The 19,928-nt window shown below is 32.9% G+C and overlaps 1 protein-coding gene and 2 long non-coding RNA genes across 18 annotated transcripts; 2 read left to right on the top strand and 1 right to left on the bottom strand.

Annotated features, from left to right (window-relative positions):
- Window positions 1–1,040: 1,040 nt before the first annotated feature.
- On the bottom strand, window positions 1,041–8,473 carry LOC107951899 (DNA-repair protein XRCC1). Of its 16 annotated transcripts, none has more exons than XM_041086413.1 (11): window positions 8,329–8,472; window positions 7,348–7,445; window positions 5,626–5,869; window positions 5,493–5,547; window positions 5,109–5,358; window positions 4,832–5,020; window positions 4,120–4,231; window positions 3,158–3,249; window positions 2,668–2,778; window positions 2,460–2,546; window positions 1,041–1,670 (listed from the first exon to the last, which is right to left on the bottom strand). In XM_041086413.1, the coding sequence occupies exons 5-11, from the start codon at window positions 5,289–5,291 to the stop codon at window positions 1,341–1,343; spliced, it is 1,104 nt and encodes a 367-aa protein (XP_040942347.1). In that variant the 5' UTR covers window positions 5,292–5,358; window positions 5,493–5,547; window positions 5,626–5,869; window positions 7,348–7,445; window positions 8,329–8,472; the 3' UTR covers window positions 1,041–1,340. The 16 variants fall into 16 exon arrangements, with proteins under 16 accessions (XP_040942347.1, XP_040942366.1, XP_016742566.1 ...); XM_041086432.1 differs by having other exon boundaries at window positions 3,158–3,237; XM_016887077.2 differs by having other exon boundaries at window positions 5,477–5,547; window positions 5,654–5,869.
- LOC107951900 (uncharacterized) lies at window positions 6,250–10,857 on the top strand. Its single transcript, XR_001698661.2, has 4 exons — window positions 6,250–6,340; window positions 7,229–7,279; window positions 9,514–9,869; window positions 9,970–10,857. It is a non-coding gene; the product is annotated as an uncharacterized lncRNA (long non-coding RNA).
- A 782-nt stretch (window positions 10,858–11,639) lies between these two features.
- On the top strand, window positions 11,640–12,620 carry LOC121213630 (uncharacterized). The gene is made up of 3 exons (XR_005908988.1): window positions 11,640–11,828; window positions 11,922–12,291; window positions 12,517–12,620. It is a non-coding gene; the product is annotated as an uncharacterized lncRNA (long non-coding RNA).
- The last annotated feature ends 7,308 nt before the right edge of the window (window positions 12,621–19,928 follow it).

The following is a 19,928-nucleotide window of genomic DNA, read 5'->3' as shown; positions in this document are numbered from 1 at the left end:
AGTTTTTCGATATACTAAAAGAGGGAGAAGTACACGGTAAAAATTTGCAATTACTTAGTTGTGCTTGTAAAAACTAGAAAGTTGGAGTTAAGCAATAAAAACTAATGAGAAGTTTTTATTTAGCCTTGTGAAAAAAGTAGAGATTGTAAATGTTATACATTATCTTTGAAAAGTATTAATTCAAGTATAATGAATTGAAAAAATCCTTAGTTGAGATATACTAAAATAGTGAAGGTAAACAATTGGTGTCAAATTACTATAAATTGAATTGTCTAAACTTTTATTCTCCTTCCTCTTCATTTAGAAAAGTTTGCAAAAATTTAAAAATACCAATTTACACCTTAATGTTTTCGAGCATAATAATTTTAAATTAAACTAACTTAGAAAACAATTTTGCTAGATATTGGTTAGTGTTACCTTCTTAAATTATTTCAGTAAGGTATTTATCTAATTATTATAAGGAATGAATAAAAACTTTAATTGTTGATTATGTATAATGTATTATTATGGTAATTAAATATGGGATTTCTCATCTGAGTTTTCTTCTAAGGTAGACTTCGGCTAAAGATTATGGGTCATTTATTTTTTAAAAACAAATTGAACAAATGATTTTTTTATGTTTATTTTATGAAAACATATTAGTTTAGAATAAAAATTAATTAATTACTTTTTTTCAAAAAAATATTTTACATTTTCTAAGGCATGAAAAATTATATTTAAAATTTCAAACTAGAACATTTGACTGCTATCACATTAAAGCAGGAGCCATGCACATACTAAACTTCTTTTTGAACCCAATATTTGTTTACTAATGCACATATTAAACTTCTTTTTGAACCCAATATTTGGCTTATTGGTCAACGACATTTACACTATATTTGTCTTGAGATTAAACTGCAAGAATCACATGTTAGTAGTGTATGTGTGTACGTATGGCAATGATTTGCTTCTACCCATAATGTGAGTTGTAAAAGAAAACACATTAAAAAAAAAGAAAAGGTGTACTCCGTGCATGACATTTGACAATGTTGCTAGAAATAGATGATAATAGAGTGAAACATTCTATTAATTTCTGCTAAAAAAAATTCCGTTGAACATTCCATGTCGGTTCACGAACATGTTCAGAATTTCGAGGAAAACTGTAAGACTAACACAAAATAAATAAAGCAAAATCATGCTTGCCTGAGTTAGTTGTAAACTTAGAGAACAAGCATCCTATAGTTTCCTAAAAGCTCAGAGGAAATGGCAATGACAACTTTGTACTGTAATGCATAGGCCAAAAGTCAGACTAGCTTATATCATAAAACCGGTGTTTTCAGCCCATCGTCATAAAGCTCAAGTTACAAAGTTCCAGAATTGAAATTTTTATAAGCAAGCTCGATTTCTTCCTCCGTCATCTTGATTGTTTCATCACTGTCATAACCTGATGCAAAAATGGCTTTGGTTTCACCCTTGTTGCCTTCTTCACCTCCATCAGTCTTTGGCCTTTTTCTTTTCAAAGAACCACTGTTTATCCGGCTTAATTCATCCTCGTATATTTGCTTGCATACCTTGGCCTCTCTCAAAAGATCTTCCTTGGTGAGTGAGCCATGGTTACTGGCATCTAAGAAGGCAAGCTCCTTGACCACACGAGGGATGAAGCTCCACTGCTCAGTAATTTGCTGCACATCCTGAACAGCAAACGAAATGATAATTGTTTGGGGCAAGGTAATGATACAAATAAATACATTTTATCCATAATATAATGGATGCATTGTCAACTATAAACATTCATTTGAATAGTTTTTTGTTTTATTGATGGAGGATATCATCCGTTTTAACAAAATGATATCACAAGAAGTTCCAACTTCACGGTTACTATCACCACTGTATAGGTTTTAATGTACATCGCAAGAGGTGCCAGATGAAGGAGCAAAAAGAGGTTGCACCATTACAGATAACTAATATGTATAACTTCAACACTGGTAAGCCAACTAAGTCTTAGCTCGGCTGACAGTATTGCTGTTGCAGCAACCTGGAGGACATAAGTTTGATGCGCTTAAGCATGCATTAACCTCCAGTTTAGGTTGTTTTTTTTTTTTTTTTGGGGGGGGGGGCACGGTTATGGGTTGTTTGTCGAGCTGCAAAGAGAAGGTAAATGATATAAGAGAACAGAACGACTCTTGTCGTTTCCCCGCTTTTGGTACAATGGAGACCACAACCTAGGAAAATATGGCAATAGATTGCAGATGTCAGGGATTTGAACCCTAAACCTACTAAACACTACCTCTTAAAGGTAGTTACACTAACCATCTGTGCTAATCTCTGGATGCTCTATAACACTTCTGTAATATGCTTAAATCATCAAAGATAAGAAATGAGGCAAAGTTGAGGCTCATGGCACGCAGTCAAATAAAACAGTAACGAATTAAGATCCCTTCTTTCAGGAGAATAAATGCAGTTTCCTGAGCACAGCAAACCTGCTTTTGCGCAAGACAATCTATGGCATCTTGTAAACAAGTTAAGATCCCTTCTCCAGCTACTTGCTTTATCTCCTGCGGTTCTGGCTGTTAAAAGACAAGATAGAAATCAGGCTAGCACAATAGATATTCGAAGCCTACACGAACAAGATAAGAGAGAATAGATCAAACATATCAGCTGAAAATGAAATCAATAAATGCCATTTGCCTTTTCCTCTTGACTCTCCAGCCATGAAATAGTTTCATTAAAATCATCCATTACCCACTTCTTCACTTTAGGAGGAGAAAATCTGTCCTGAGCAAGCTGAGATGCTTTATTCTGAAAAATATATAATCACTGATAAATGTAGGAAATATATAGTCATATTTTAAACTCAGGGATAATGGAATTTGTAAACAGGCAGAATTGTAGAGAAAAGAATATTGTTGTGTGCTATTCATCTCAGAAGTGAAGAATTTATACATGTTACAGAGGATAGAAAAAGGAAAGAAATCAGAAAAACAAGTCCCTACAAATCAATTCTATGATCCCTACAAATCAGCTCTATGAATCAGCATAAGATCATGTACAAACTGTTACATAGAAGAAAAGGGGATGTCAATCTTAAACTAGGTAAATACTAGATACAGAAAGACAACTAACAGAATAAAAACGAAAGTGCAAATCAAATTCTATATTTATAACAAGAAAATGATACCTTGGAGGGACCAGAAGTTGTCTTTGATTGTGTTTCTTCAACCTTCTTGTAAGATTTTGTTAATGACGATCCTTGTTTTTCTGCAAGCACGCCTAAATTAAGAACATAGGCTTCTTATATATGCTAAAAAATAGAAATACAAATAACATTAAAGAAAAGCATGGTGTGCAGGGAAGACACAAATATAATTACATTAGATGAACACATTGCATTAGTCTCCAATGATGCACAAACATTTTTTGGTTAGAAATTGAATGCAATCTGACTTATTCCAGCCACTGGAATGATTAATCACAGTTGGAAAATTTGCACAGTTATCAAGAAGCCATGTACGGCTCGTAAAGTCATTCTTCTTGATCTCTCAATTCGCACACAATTAATGAAATTTTGGCTCACTTCCGTAGCCCAACTCCCTGATGGAAGATCTAAAAAGGAGGGGCCAATAGTTCTATACTTCAATCGGACAACTCAATCGGTTCCAAACGAGTTCCCTCCTTAAGCAAAGAAAGAAGGCCCTGCTTGTTACGATGGATGAAAACGAGTGAGGATGAATAATTTATTAATCTAATGGTTAAGCTACAAAGTAGGAAAGTAGTTATGAATCTTAACCATTGGATTAACAAATTTTCCATTTGTACCAAGCTCAACTTTAACTTGTAAATGTCCTTACATTCTTTTGCAAAGCTTAATTTTCACAAAAGGTATCCTAAAACTCACCTGCTAAAGCTTTTTACATGTATGTTCAATAATAAGCAACTAATGATTCAAATAAGTGAGAGAAAACAAGCTCGAAAACCTTGCCTTGGGTGGTTATGACAAGGAACAAGGCTAACAAAGGTACTAACACAGTTTCATGAGAATAAATAGTCTTTAGTCAACGAAGGCTCTAATTTATAATAATTTAATAACTAGTCTTAACTCAAAAGGCAAGAGAAAAAAAACAGGTACTATCACAGCATTACCTTGACTAGTTTCATGAGAAATGCTACTTCTTCGCCAAGGTTTCCCAGCATGCATGAGGTAAGGATCAATATCGACAAGCTTTTTCTGTGCATAACATTCTAATATCCATTCCTAAGGCGAGGCAAAGAAGATACCATCAGACTAACAGGTAAAAGTTTAAACAAACAAGAGAAATAGCTTGTGGTGAATCTCATATATTATAACACAAAATGTGCTCTCCTTCATTATAATTCAAATACGAAAAACAACCATGGAAACTCTCTACTAACAAATCCGTTGCAATTGCTTTCAGCATTGAAAAAAATTCCTGTTCTCATATCACACCATACACAAATTCTATCATCCACATAATAAATAGTAGCTTAAGAGGAAATAGGAATAACCAGGCACCATTCAAAACATCAGAAATTCCTACAGTCAGAATTTAATATTTCAGCTGAATAGTAGATTAGATACCTCCACAAAAAATTGGGGACTATCAACCTCAGATTCACCGAATGTAGGAATTTAAGATCTCAGATAAATAGAAGATTGGATAGTTTAAACCAAAGATTGGAGGCTATCAACGTCAGATCCTCCTATTGTTGGAATTAAAGATTTCAACTAAATAGAAGATTGAATAGCTCAACTAGAAATCAGAGACTATATCAACTTAGTCATAGATGATACACTGGACGTGGTAAATGAGTACAGCTCAGCAGTTTATATTACCTTTGATATAATTGTTCCACAATCAGCTTCAACTTGTCGAAACTTCGGGGTATTTTGAAAAGCACATACCAAAAGCGTGCAATTTGAATTCCAGTCAGGCTGATATTCAGCTCCCATTGCCAAAGCCTGGGAACGTAATGTACTACGTTCCGGATTAACAAATCCTGACAATGCAAAGACCACCCCTTCCTGCACAGAAAGAAACAAATTAAATACAAATCCATTAGCTTGATCATAGAAAATAAGAACATCAATCCACATCATTACAATTCAGTACCAAAAGTTTGGAAAAGTTGGTGTTGTTAGAACTAGAAGCATGCCCCTTATCATGTCCTTTGGCATCATTGGACTTGTTTCCATGGGATTTACTTTCATTCTCTCTTGAACTCATCCATGATGGAAGATTTCGAGTCTGGGTCTTTCCAGCACCGCCACCTTGGCTTGTTTTTGAATCAGACATATCAAATAGACCACCTTAACAACTGTAATAAATTCAGCTGGATTATTTTTGATACCATGAAAGCAAGCTGTTTCAGAAAGCAACAATTAATCAGAAACAAGTGGAGGAAGCTTTCACTTCAAAGTTGAAACCATGACTAAGAAGGCTAAAGCGACTGCGAAGAAAAGGGGTTCTGAAATGATTACAATATATTTGCATTACATGTCAAAAATCAATAGTCGGAAAAGATCAATTCATAAGATGATTGAATAAATTTCTGTAAAACAAAAATAAGAAATTGAATGAGTAATTAAAGCTGGAACACAAAATTCAAAAAGGGAAGAAGAAATTCAACCTGTTTTTCTTCAGTTTGAAATTCAAACCTGAAGGGACTTGTGCGTTGGAAAGGTGGTTATGGCTGTGCTTTGCTGTGATTTTCAAATAGGAATAGCTACAGGATGACCTTCAAGAGTCGAGGGATACTCGTCTTTGAAACTAATTTTAAATATGCTACTCGCTGAGAATGCTCTGCTGTATCCAATGTTTCTTGCGTTTAACTTGACGGAGTAATGTGTCAGGTTCGAATCCTGCCCTTCACTCTTTTTTAGAAAAGTAAAAAAAGATTACTCAAACTTTTTTTTAAAGGATGAATTTATTTTACGATAATATTAATTCTTCCGCCGTGCTTTAATCAAACTAAGGCCTCCTTTACGAGTGAAGGCCAGTGTGGTGCACTGAGGGATAGTAAACTCACTGGTATGCTGTTTGGTTCAACAGTACAGTGCAGTGAAAATTTATTTCGGCCACACTGATATGCTGAAAACAGGCTAGAGGATTCAGCTGCAGTGAAGGCAGTACAATTGTAGGTATTTTTTTTGAGACAAACATACCCATATTTTTATTTATTATTTTACCATTTTAACCTTGAAACTTAAATTAATTTCTTCCCTAACCACAGTTGTTTTTAAATTTGGGAACAAAACAACCATTTTCTTTTTCATATTTGAGAAGTAAAACACTAATTTCTCCCCTTTTTTTGCTTTGTTCTTGGTTGTGGCTGCTTTTTTAAGGTATTTTCATTAATTTCTTGTTATCTCTAGTTCTGGCTTCTTCCACTCTTCTTTGTCATAGTTGTTATTATTATTACTATTATTTTTTAGAACGAAACAACCATTTTCTTTTGCTTTGTTCTTGGTTTAGCAGTGTTTTAACACTGATTTCTCCCATCTTTTTTGCTTTGTTCTTGGTTGTGGCTGAGGTATTTTCATTAATTTCTTATTATCTCTAGGTCTAGCTTCTTCTACTCTTCTTTGTCACAGTTGTTAGTCCTTTTGACTATTGATGTTAAAGCAGTAGATTAATGATCTAATGTTTTAGAAGTGCATTTGGTTAATTCTTTGTCTGTTTGCTGAGAAATGTGAGGTTAAAAAAAGAACTTTTACCATTTTTGTTTTGTTATTATTGCACTCAAATTTAAAACCCTGAACAGCAAAAAATGAGCTTAGTTGAATTTGGAGAATTGAAAAGAAACTAGACTTTGCCTTGATGGGGTTGAGTTTTTGGAAGTACATACAAATAATTCTTTGTTTGTTTGCTAATAAATATGAGGAAAAGCAAGATGAACTTTTCCCATTTCTGTTTTCTTCATATGAGCCTATTTTGATTTTCTTTGGCACTCAAATTTGAAGTCCTGAACACCAAAACTAAACTTAGTTGAATTTGGTTAATTGAAAAAATATATGGGAACTGAAAAAAAAATAAGTCCTTGTCGTGTTGATGGGATTGAGTTTTTAGAAGTTCATTGGGATAAATTCTTTGTTTGTTTGCTATGAAAAGTGAGAAGAAAATGAACCTTACAATTATATAAATTCTTTGTTTGTTTGTTATGAAATGTGAGAAAAAAAAAGTGAGCTTAGTTCAACATTCAATATTCTATTCTTATGATTTGTGTCTTGCAGGTTGGAGGCTCTGAGGTGCCTACTTCATTTGTTAGTGTAGAAGCAGGCAAGGTATGTATTTGAAATAGTGAAACTTTGTTTAAAATCGTGTAACTGTGAGGAAAAATGTAAAATCTTACCTACAAGTTTGATGTCTGTGTTATCAACCAACCATTGTGCCCCATCTTTCTTAAATCCTGTGAAGTCTGAAGTAAACTCTGTTTTATGCATCAGCCTCCTGAAAATGAAAACATATCAACAATTTTAAGTCATTTCTGTAGAACAAAACAAAAGTCAATCCTATCAAGTAGTATCACCATTATTAAAGACATCTGATATTGTCATGCTTCAAAAATACTCTTAATAGGAGCCCACTCAACTATATTCGCTTCATGCATATGTAAATGCAGACAAATGAAAGTCATTACTCCGAAACAAAAGTCATTTCACATGCATAGTTCATGCTTTTCTAAGCTGATCATGCTAACTTTCATAAGCCGAAACACTAGTAAAAGTCATTACTCCAGCACTTTCAATTCACATTTACAATCAGTAATCCAAATATACCACATCTAGAACAATTTATCAATTTAAATTATATTCAACAAGTACTATTAAAATTTTAAATCTGAAACTAAGAAGGAACAAAAATTTTTATTACAGAGAGATAAAAAAAACCAAAAGAAAAAAGAGAAGAGAATGGAAGGTCAAACTTTATCAATAGCATGGGTTCTTAAAAAATTATTTGATAACAAAGTAGCTTCTTTTTATTGGGAAATCTGGATATTCTTTCTCAAGTTTGCTGAGAGAGAAGGAAATGGCAGTAAGTTTTTTTTTTCTTTTAATTTTATTGTGTTTTGGTTTAGTCTACAGTACTTTTATGTTTGTTTCCCGAGAAAATTTCAAATAAACTGAGAATTATAGAATTCATTTTATCAAAAACTCTTGTTCTTATTATTTATATCTAAATTTCTATCATAAAACCTCAAATTCCATAGCTTTCTAAACCATAGTAGATTATCAATTAGTCACTATAACAAAAATTATCAAGTGGGTTTTGAAGAGAATTAAGCAAGGAGTTCAAAACTACTAAAATGTAACAAAATTAACTATAAATTCACCTTGAATTTTTATCTCAAATTGCCGAAATTTCAAAGCTTTTCTTCTCCAACATTCGGCTCCCCAAAAGATGAACATGCAAGCACTAACATTTTTGTGTTTTGTTTTATCAATATTTGAGTTATTACTAATTTACTATATTAGCCTTTCTAATTGATTTTAAACCGGCACATATAGCATGGACATATACGGCACTCACCAAATTAAAAGGGTTATTTGCCAATTAAGTACTTAAAATCAATCTTCACTAATAATTTCATCTTAACAATCTCCAAATTACCGTCTATGCTTTTGTCTAAGGTTAATTTACAACATAAGCACTCAAACTTATAAAACCAATCCAATTCGGCACTAAAATGAATGCATGCATGGCTTTCTAATTTTTATGTTTTATAATACTTACAATGATAATTATCTTACAAAAATAACCTTAAATAACATATAAAAAAAATCATGCATAATGCCATTTAAATTATTATTCTACCGTCCATTACAACTAAATGATTTAATAACCATGCAAACACTTTAATTAATAAAACCACATACAATTCGATCCTATTAAAACTGCCCTCAATATTTTCATCATTTGCAATCATATCCTTTTTAATTAATTAAGCACACAAACCTTAAAATTTAAACATGAGTTACCTGTCAGTGTTAAGTGTTTTAAAAAGCACACGATGTACTCCTCTGGTAATTTCTTAGAATTATTGAATTCTGACCTCTAAGGGCATTTCAGGTTCTGTCACTATATGATATCTGAAGATGAAATGAAATGTTATGATTTTATTAAAAAATATGAAAATTTAAATCTAATAATATTTGCAATTAATTTTTATCAAATTAACCCTAAAACTTGAATTACATACTAAAAAGTTAGTACTGCTACATTAAAAAAAATCAAACTTAGGTACCAAATGATATATTAAGTCTAAAATTTATTTCCAAAACAAGTTATGTAGTACAATTAGTCTTTGTTTAATTTTATGAAGCAGATGATAATCAATTATCCTTTCTATATCCTCATAATTGTTTACCATGGATCTTTGAGAATTTTTCTTTACTGTTCATCTTATGGCTTTCATCTTTTTGTAATGTGTTAATCTTAATTTTTTTATGAAACTATATTATTATATCTAATTATATATTTATGGTTTTATGTCGGTTGACATTTAAAATCAAAATAGTAATAGATGGTAAAGACACGAAAATTTGTGGAGGGAGATAGTACCTTAGCAACAAAAGCTGTTTGGGATGATAAGCTGACGTTGATATTTTGTGAGCTTTACGTGAATGAAGTCAATGCTGATAATAGACCAACAACTCATCTAAACTCAAAAGGATGGGAAAATGTCGTTGCTCTTTTTCAAGCAAAAAACACAAAAAAAATTATGGAAAACCTCAATTGAAAAACAAGTGGGATACATTAAAAAAGGAATGGAGGTTATGGAGGGAGTTGCTTAAGGAATCTACAGGTATTGGATGGTGTCCATCTAAAAAGACGGTCGATGCTACCGAAGAATGGTGAGCTGAAAAAATACAGGTTAGTGTTAACTTTATCATTATTTTAATGCATAATGTTTAGTGAAATTAATAATTTACAAATATAAATATCTGAGTATAACATTTAAACTTTTATGTAGGAAAATCCTGATTTTAAAGGATTTAAGAAGAAAGGAATTGAACCACGATTGAATGATTTAATGTGGCAAATGCTTGGTGGCACTGTAGCCACTGGAGAGAATGCATGGGCACCTTCGTCTGGTGTTCTTCCAAGCGGGGTTCCTATGGGAGATGATACACCTAATGAGGGATTTGGTGATTCAGATGAAAATAGCAATGAGAATGAAAGTATCCTTCCTAATGAGGTACCATCAAACCCTCCTCGTGAAACTCCTAATCGAAGAAAGGAAACACTTGGGGTTGTACACGATAAAGGAAAAAAATCAAGTTCAAGTAGAAAATCATCAAGAGATTCATTGGCTACTCATATTGAGAAATTGTGTGAGAGTATGGCTAGTCCAAGGAAGTAGTGAATGAAATTGTTTTTCCTCACTCTGAATGTACTATTTCAAATGCAATGGATGCTTTGCGTGATTTGGGAGATGAAATTCCAAAAAAAGATGAACTGTACTATTTTGCCATCAAAATTTCCAAATACCGGTGAAACGAGAAGTGTTTTTGAACTTAGATCCAGATGTTAGGGTTTGGTGGCTTCGACGTGAGTATGCTGAACAAAATCCAATTGCATCATTTTCATCCTTGGTAGCAACATCCTCCTTTCCCTTCCAACCATACCATCCACCACCTCCACCATAAGCTCCTTAGAATTATTATTGTAATATAACTATGCTACTTTTTATATGTAAAACTAATATATGATCTACTTTTTCATATGCAAAACTAATGTATGATCTACTTTTTTATATGTAAACCTAATGTATGATATACTTTTTATATGCAAAACTAATGTATGATCTACTTTTTTATAAGTAAACCTAATGTATGATATTTTTTATGTTTGGTATTTTTAGCTATGCTTTTATTCAATTTTTTATGTTGTATAGAATGTCACAAGTTATTAATTTATTTTCATTTGATTACTTTTTCAGGTTATGGATGAATTTAACAATATGTATAATAGTTTTTATATGAATTATGATACCCTTGAATTAAGTGAAGAAGCTCAACGAAGAATAGCCACAATTGTTACACAAGTTGAGCACAACAATTATCATGAAGAGGAAGAACAAGTGTTAAGAGTGTATTGCTTCACCATGAAACTTATTTCACTAAGCAACCGTGCATGGATTCAAATTATACAGGTCATATGTGGGTGGACGAAATATTAAATGGGCATGATGATCGTTGCATGAATAGTTTTAGGATGCCAAAAAATATATTTCACAGCTTGTGCATGATTTGCAAACCAATTATGGCTTAAAGCATGGGAATGTATCTGCGATGGAGAAGTTAGCATTATCATTGTATATTCTTGGAAATAGAGAATCAAATTCAAATGCAGCAGAGTTATTTCAACGATCTGGGGAAACTGTTAGTCGAATTTTTACTGATATGTTACATATATTTGCTCGAATGGGAATAGACACAATTAAACCCACTGAAGGTCAATTCGAGGAAGTACCAAACCATATTCGACATGATACAAGATATTGGCCTCACTTTAAGGTAAAATTTACACAATCTTTTTATTTTTAAAATATAGATTATTTCTAACTTTTATCTCATTACTTGTATTTATTTTAAAGGATTGTATAGGGGCCATAGATGGAACACACATAAAAGTATGCATTTCGCCTTCTTGTCAAATACCTTATATCGGACGGAAAGGTGAACCAACTTAAAATATTATGGCAGTTTGTGACTTCAACATGTGCTTTATTTTTGCATTTCCTGGTTGGGAAGGAACAACACATGACAGTAGAATTTTTTTTGCAAGCACTTAGAAAACAAGAGTTAAAGTTTCCACACCCTCCACCAGGTTGAACTTTAATTTTTTTAATTAATCTTTACATAAAAAATATTAAAATTTTTAATTTTTTTAAACTTGATATTATGTTTTACTTTTTTGTAGGAAAATATTATCTTGTGGATTCAGGATATCCACAAATGGCAGGTTTTCTAGGTCCATATAGGGGGGAACAATATCATTTACCTGACTTTCATCGACGTAATCATCGAGCATCTGGAAAAAAAAAGAAATTTTTAATCGTGCCCATTTTTTGTTACGCTCTGTGATTGAACGAACATTTGGAGTGTGGAAAAAAAATGGCCAATATTAAGAGATATTCCAAGCTATTCATTCGACAAGCAAGTTTTAATAGTTATTGCAACAATGGTTTTGCATAATTATATTCAAAGACATGCTTGGTCAAATGATGAGGATTTTCGACAATTTGAGAATATACCCGACATGCCAATCTCTTCAGGCCATTTTGATAGAGGTGAATCGAGTTTTTCTAACAGTGAAAGTGACCTTAAAATTGCAATGTTAAGGGAAACCATTGCAAATAGTTTAATGAATCAATATTTGTAAAAATAATTTTGTATCATAACCTAATTTCTAGTAATAATGAAACTTGTTATGTCTTATGTTACTATATATATATTTTTTTATTAAAAATAATTCGTTTAGATACTCAGCGTGAGGTTTTGTTTTCCATGCGCAGGTTAGGTACTTCTTTGATCGCCGACTCAACATCCAACAATGATCCTGATCTCAAGTGTGTTGATGTTTACTTTTTGTAATGGCATGGACCTATGATGTCTTGGTTGTTATTCATTTTGTGAATGAGTTGTAAATTGAGTTATAAGTATAATGTTGGTTTGATTATATAAGTATATGTTTGTGTTGAAGCCATAAGTTTGGTATGATGTTTGAACCAACGCTTGGTAGGTGAATGTGAATTTAAGCTTGAGATTTTAGGTAGTTATATGTTAGGCTAAATTGAGTGATTTTGACATGCTTATAATCTTGATTTGGATGATGTATTGTAGATAGGTTTAAATGATATAAAATGTGGTTCCAATGAGGGTACATTGGTTAGGCACCTAAGATAATTGTTTTGGCATTTTTTGAGTATGTTTGATCGTATTTTGAATAGGTTAAATGATCAATTTTTTAGTTGCTTAATGCCCAAGCAAGTAGGAAATGGTAAACTTGTTGTTTAAGGTACATTTTGAGTCCACAGGGCTAGATATACAGGCATGTGACTTGGCTGTGTGAAACACACAGCTTGGTGACATGGCTGTGCCGCCTGTTGAGTGCTTAGGGTGCAAGTCAGCTAGTACATCGCCTGATACACGGGCGTGTAGGGCTATTTCGAGAGTTATACGGCCTGGCACATGGGCGTGTGACACAGTTGTGTGACCCTACTCAGTGAGTTACACGAGCAGAAATAAGGGTTGAGACATGGCCGTGTGTCTTTAGTTCGAATGTTACATGGGCAAGGACACGATCGTGTGTCCTTAGTTTGGTTGTTACACGGCCTGAGACACAAGCGTGTGTCTCAGCACCCATTTATCATAATTTTTTAATTATTTTCTAAACTTTCCAAATGATTTCAAATTTGTCTTGATTTATTTCTAAAGTGTTTTTAGGGCCTCGAGGACTCGATTTAGGGATAATGTGTGTATGTATGAATTATTTAAGTTATGTTTATAATATTGAATGAAATTAAATATAAATGTTTCAATTGTACGATAATGCTTATAACCCTAATTTGTGACGAAGAGGGGTTAGGGGTGCTACATTCAGTGGTATCAGAGCTTGCAGGTTTAGCAGATTTTCTGGCTAAATCGAGTTCAGAATCGAGTCTAGAGGTACATGCCATAGTTGAGTTGAACTGAGTCAGGATTTGAATTCTGATTATAATTCTTTTTGTTTTATAGTTGAAAATATCATATGACTATAATAACGAAGTTGATCAAGAGATGTATACTAGAGATGATGTCTCTAATGAGTTAGATGGAACCAAATCAGTAACACCGAGTGCTAATCCGGTTAGTGCTCAACAACCTAACGTTGAGTGATGTAATAATGAGGGAGGAGGTGACTCACAATTACTTTGAGCTATAGCTGATGCTCTTCAGCGTGTTGCAGGAACTACATCCACTATGGCATCTGCACCTACAGTTCGTTGAGCTCCAATAAAAGAATTGTGTAGATATGGTGCAACTAAATTCTTAGGGTTGAAAGGAGTTGATTCTTCCGCAGCTAAAGTTTGAATTGAATCCACTAAAAGTGTCTTGCAACAACTTGAATGCAACCAGGTTGAAAGCATAATTCGTGTTGTTTCTCTACTGCAAGGAGAAGCATATACCTGGTGGCAGTTAGTGACACACAACGTAACTCCAGATCAGGCTAATTGGGAATTATTTTAAAAGAAATTTCAAAAGAAATATGTAACACCCCTTACCAGAGACCGTCGCCGGAGTCGAGCACGAGACGTTACCTGACTTAACTTACTAATTCGGGGCAAAAAATTTGCTTTTAAAATTAATTGATTTACATTCATTCAATATGTCCCTAAAAAGGGCCCTCGAGACCCTAAAACATGCAATTGAAATGGTTCGAGACTAAATCGGGAACATTAAAAATATTCCGAATACTTAGACAAATCAAAACAATTTATTTTATTATTCCTTATAAAACTGCCCACCTGCGTCATAGTCACTAAATAAATCATAACTCGAGTCAAAAAACTCAAAATTTAAATTCGTGAATTTTCCCTGAAACTAGACTTATATATCTTCTTACTATTTTTTTTCCAGAAATTTTAGTCTAGCCAATTAGTACAGTTTATTAGTTAAAGTTTCCCCTGTTGCACTGTTTGACTACTCTAACCTCTCCTCACTACAAATCAATTTTCTTCCTGTACAGAATTCAAATAACCATGCTGTTTGTTTCTCTTGAAAGTAGATTCACTAAGAATCTAGAAATATAAACTATAACTTCTAATTCTTTTTGCACAATTTTTAGTGAATTTATAAATTCAGAATAGGGGATTCAAAAATCGCCCTAACCCTGTCTCACTAAAATTCAAATATCTCTTAATATACACTTCTTTTACTTACTCTGTTTCTTTCATATGAAAATAGACTCGATAAGCTTTAATTTTATATCTAATTCATCACCTAATTCCATTTCTACTATTCTTGGTGATTTTTCAAGTTCACATCACTGTTTCTATTCAATACTATTTTAATGCTAATTTCACTTTTTCATGATTTCTTTGTATAAACTATCATTTAGGCATACATGTAATGTCCCCACGCCCGAGACCGTCACCGGAGTCGAGTATGAGGTGTTACTAAGCTTAATTTAACATATTTAGAACTTTGGATTATTTATTTCTACATTCACAGCTTTTTAGCTACTTGCATCACAGTCACAAGAAAAATAATATCTCGAGTTACGAAGATCGAAATCAAGATCCATAAATTTTCCCTAAATCTAGACTCATATACCTATCTACTAATTTTTTTCTAGAATTTTTGGTTTGGCCAATTAGTACATTTTATTAGTTAAAGTTACCCCTATTTCAGGACTTGACTGGTCTGACCTCTGTTTACTACGAACCACATTTCTCTCTGTACAAAATCCATATTACTATGAGGTTTATTTCTCCTGAAACTAGACTAAATAAGGATTCTGAAAATATAAAATAAACTACCTAATTATATCTTTACAATTTATGGTGAATTTATAAAGTTGGAACAGGGGATTCAGAAACTGCTATGACCCTGTTTCACTAAAATTCAAATATCTTGTAACATATAATTCCTTTACCTGTTTCATTTGTTTCATGTGAAACTAGACATAATAAGCTTCAATTTGATATGTAGTCCATCACCAAGTTCAATTTCTATGATTTTTAGTAAATTTTTAAACTCGTGTCAGTGTTGCTGCAGTATTCTGTTTATGGCAAATTTCATCCCTTTTATGAGTTTTTATGCACTTATCTTAATAATTTTCCTTAACATCAAATATAATCTAAACTAACTATTTCCATAATTTATCATTATCAAGAATTTTCTCAACCATTCCATCACCATACCATAAGATCATTTACACAAAAAAGGTATATTGCTATACATGCCATACTTAAATTTACAAGCCATTACCAAAAGTCTTCCGGATAGTGTGACTGAGCCTTCGACCTATCCCGACTCCTGAGCTGGCTTGTCCAAAACTACAATGAGTAAGAAGGAGGGAGTAAGCATAAATGCTTAGTAAGTTCATATGCAAATAATAAGTAACATAACAAACAGTCATACCAATCAACATTAGCATGTATCACTAAAACACATATCACATTTTTAATCATTTTTCATCATTTTATTACCTTATCGTGGTTGTGTCAATACTCAACCCGAGGGTTAAATACATACCTGTCCAAAATATCCATTTCACATCACTTACCAATACATCTCTTTACATCTCGAATATTCCTCCATTTGAGTAGAACTTTACCCGTTGAACACATCGGAATATAATTCAGATACATGGATACCTTGCACATAAGTGCCATATATGCAATCAAGCAATCATGTAACCCGCCCATAAGCGAACTTGGACTCAACTCAACGAGCTCGGGCGCTCGCATCCACAAGTGAACTCGGACTCAACTCAACGAGTTCGAATGCCTAGTTACATCTCACGAACTCGGACTCAACTCAACGAGTTCGGACATTTGCATCCATAAGTGAACTCGGACTCAACTCAACGAGTTCGGATGCTCAACCATCCTAGTGACATGTCACTTGTATCCTAATCTATTCCTAAGGTTCAAACGGGCTTTTTCCTCGAACACTTATCCTTGCCGTCTTCCGTAGAATGCCGAAATCAATACTCGGTATCAATTATATTTAACAAGTAGTTCACATAATTTACATATTATTTGAAATTAACCACAAAGCATACATTTCATAATAAAATTCAGCATAACATATAATTAACATCAATAACTTAAAAATAACCATTATGCTACATTATTTACACATGAACTTACCTTGGTACCAAAATACAAAGATTTTGCAATTTAGTCCACAATCTTTTCTTTTCTTCGATTGAGGTCGATTCCACGTCTTTCTTGATCTAAAATAACACATTTAGCTTATTTAATACTCACATTATCAAATTAATCCATAACTCAAATTTTGGCAAAATTACAATTTTACCCCTAAACTTTTGCATATTTACATTTTTGCCCCTAGGCTCGGGATTAAACTTTATTCCTTATTCTTATGTTTTACAACATGCTGATCACTTTTCTCTTCTATGGCAACATCAAATTCTCACTCTAACATGTACTTGTGACTATTAGGTATTTTTACCGATTAAGCCCTTTTACTCGTTTTCGCTTTAAATCGAGTAGTACAAGTTGTCTAACATAATTTAAAACTTCATATTCCATCATAAAACATCAAAATACACAAATTTCACCTATGGGTATTTTTCCAAATATAAACCCTAGGTTAAATTATTGCTAACATAAGCTTTATCGAGTTATTGGGATCTCAAAAACGTAAAAATCATTAAAAACGGGGCTTGGAATCACTTACTATGGAGCTTGGAAGCTTGAAAAAAACCCTAGCTATGGAGAACCCTTGAAATTTCGGCCTAATGAAGAAGATGGACAAAAATTGGCTTTTAATTTTGTTTTTAATTCATTTTAATAACTAAATGACCAAAATACCCTTACTACTAAACTTTCCAAAAATTCCTTCCATGTCCTAATTTTGTCCATGAACTTAAAATTGGTCAAATTGCTATTTAAGACCTCCTCATTAATATTCCAAAACAACTTCATACTAAAAACTTCTAGAATGCAAGTTTTGCAACTTATTCGATTTAGTCCCTACTTTCAATTTAAGCACTTTAGGCATAGAATTTCATCACGAAATTTTCACACAATCATGCAATCATATCATAAACCTCAAAATAATTATAAAATAATTATTTCTATCTCGGATTTATGGTCACGAAACCACTATTCCGATTAGGCCCTAATTCGGGATATTACAATACATAACACCGAAACATGTTCTTCATTAGCCATTTCAATTGCTAATCATTATCAAATTTTTACATACCATTATTTAGCCATATCATAAGGATATACACACAAAATGGCTAAGTCTCTATACATGCCATAAACTAGAACGTTTGTAAACGAAGATACCCATTTGGTAACTTGATAGTCGATAGTGTGAAGTGATCTCCGATGACCCCCAACTCAAACTTGCTTTTAAGTACTCTGAAACATGGGAAAGTGAAAGAAGTAAGCTTATAAAGCTTAGTAAGTTCACATGTAAAATAATAAGCATTAGCAATCAACTTAGCTTACTACTATGCTGTCATAATTTGCTTAAATAATGTTTAGTTCTTACTTTCCTATCTTACTCATCGGTAACCTTACCAAATGCTCAGAATACAAAAGGTACCTTACTTAATAGCTTGCTTACATACCTGCAACATCTCACTTAACACATGAGTACTCTTTCATAATATAGGCATATTGCCAATCATGTCATAAAGTGTCACAAGCATAACTAAAAACTCTTCACTTACTTAATACTTGATAATCTCAATTACTTACAATCTCAATATTAAATAAGCCTTAAATGCATACCTGTACTCTTTCTTCATGTTCTCACATTGTCGTTTCTTTGGCTTACTCTTTGGATTACTCGGGAACTTTTTCCTTTATGAAATTACCATTGCCATGTCTTGACATGGTCTTACGTGGTATCCTTGCCTTATGAACTCACCAATGCCATGCCTTGGCATGGTCTTACATGGGACCTTTGCCTTATAGTAACTCATCAATGCGATGTCTTGACATGGTCTTACATGGTATCCTTGCCTTATGAACTCACCAATGCCATGCCTTGGCATGATCTTACATGGGACCTTTGCCATATAGTAACTCATCAATGCCATGTCTTGACATGGTCTTACATGATTTCCTTGCCTTATAGAACTTATCAATGCTATGTCTTGGCGTGGTCTTACATGATATCCTTATCTTACCAAATGCCATGTTCCAAACATGGTCTTACATGGTATCCTTGTCTTACCAAATGCCATGTTCCAAACATGGTCTTACATGGTATCCTTGTCTTAGTGCCAATGCCACATCTTGATGTGGTCTTACATGGAGTCCTTAATCAATGCGATGCCATGTCTTGACATAGTCTTACATGGTATCCTTAACCATCAATTCCTCCTTAAATGCCATGTTATGAACATGGACTTTTCCGTCAATTCTTCCTTAATTGCCATGGTACAACCATGGACTTTGAAATATCAATACCTTGTCAAGTCATAGCTGAAACATACTTGCTCAAATTCTCAAGGTTAGTCGCAAAACTCAATAATAAACAATACTAATAACAATAATTGCATAATAATAAAATGTTACTCAACTTACATACTTACATTCTCAATCTCATCATGTCATCAACTTAACTTATTCTCATCAAACTATGCTAGTCAATACTTTCTTGTTATCATACAAAGCCATAATACAAAATATGGCCTTACATATAAATTATACAAGTTCTCTTTCCAATATTGAATTATTATTGAACATTAATCATTATATCTGAAACTCAATACTAAAGTATTTATGGCCAAAATATCAATTTATCATTCAAATATGCATAATTAAATGCTTATTAAACATATGAACTTACCTCGATACCAAAACGACCATTTTACCAACTTTCTTGATTTTTAGTTTTTCTCCGGTTCTAGGTCCAAATCTTATTTTTTGGGATCTAAAACATCATATTTCGCTTATTTAATTAATGTACTATTCAAAAAATTCCCTAACTCAAACTTGGAAAAATTATAATTTTGCCCCTAAACCTTTATAAAATAACGATTTTGCCCCTAGGCTCGGAAATTAAAATTTATCCATTTTTCTTATGTTTTTTTTGACACGCTGAACATTTTTCCCTTCTATGGAAACATAAAATTCCCACTTTATCATGTACTTATGAATATTAGGTATTTTTATCGATTTTGTCGTTTTACTCGTTTTCACTTAAAATTGCTTAGCAAAAGTTGTTT

Source organism: Gossypium hirsutum, chromosome A02, assembly GCF_007990345.1.
Source record: "Gossypium hirsutum isolate 1008001.06 chromosome A02, Gossypium_hirsutum_v2.1, whole genome shotgun sequence".
Lineage (NCBI taxonomy): Eukaryota > Viridiplantae > Streptophyta > Magnoliopsida > Malvales > Malvaceae > Gossypium > Gossypium hirsutum.
The sequence above is the reverse complement of the archived record's forward strand: the minus strand, read 5'-3'. Positions and strand labels throughout refer to the sequence as shown.

What these genes read in the sequence shown, in the direction of transcription:
- LOC107951899 (XM_016887079.2), bottom strand. Translation starts at nt 5,291, where the DNA reads ATGTCTGATTCAAAAACAAGCCAAGGTGGCGGTGCTGGAAAGACCCAG. An exon ending in TTCTCATGAAACTAGTCAAG is followed by an intron (nt 3,250 to 4,119) that starts GTAATGCTGTGA and finishes TTCTTAATTTAG; the next exon opens with GCGTGCTTGCAGAAAAACAA. An exon ending in CAACTTCTGGTCCCTCCAAG is followed by an intron (nt 2,779 to 3,157) that starts GTATCATTTTCT and finishes TATATTTTTCAG; the next exon opens with AATAAAGCATCTCAGCTTGC.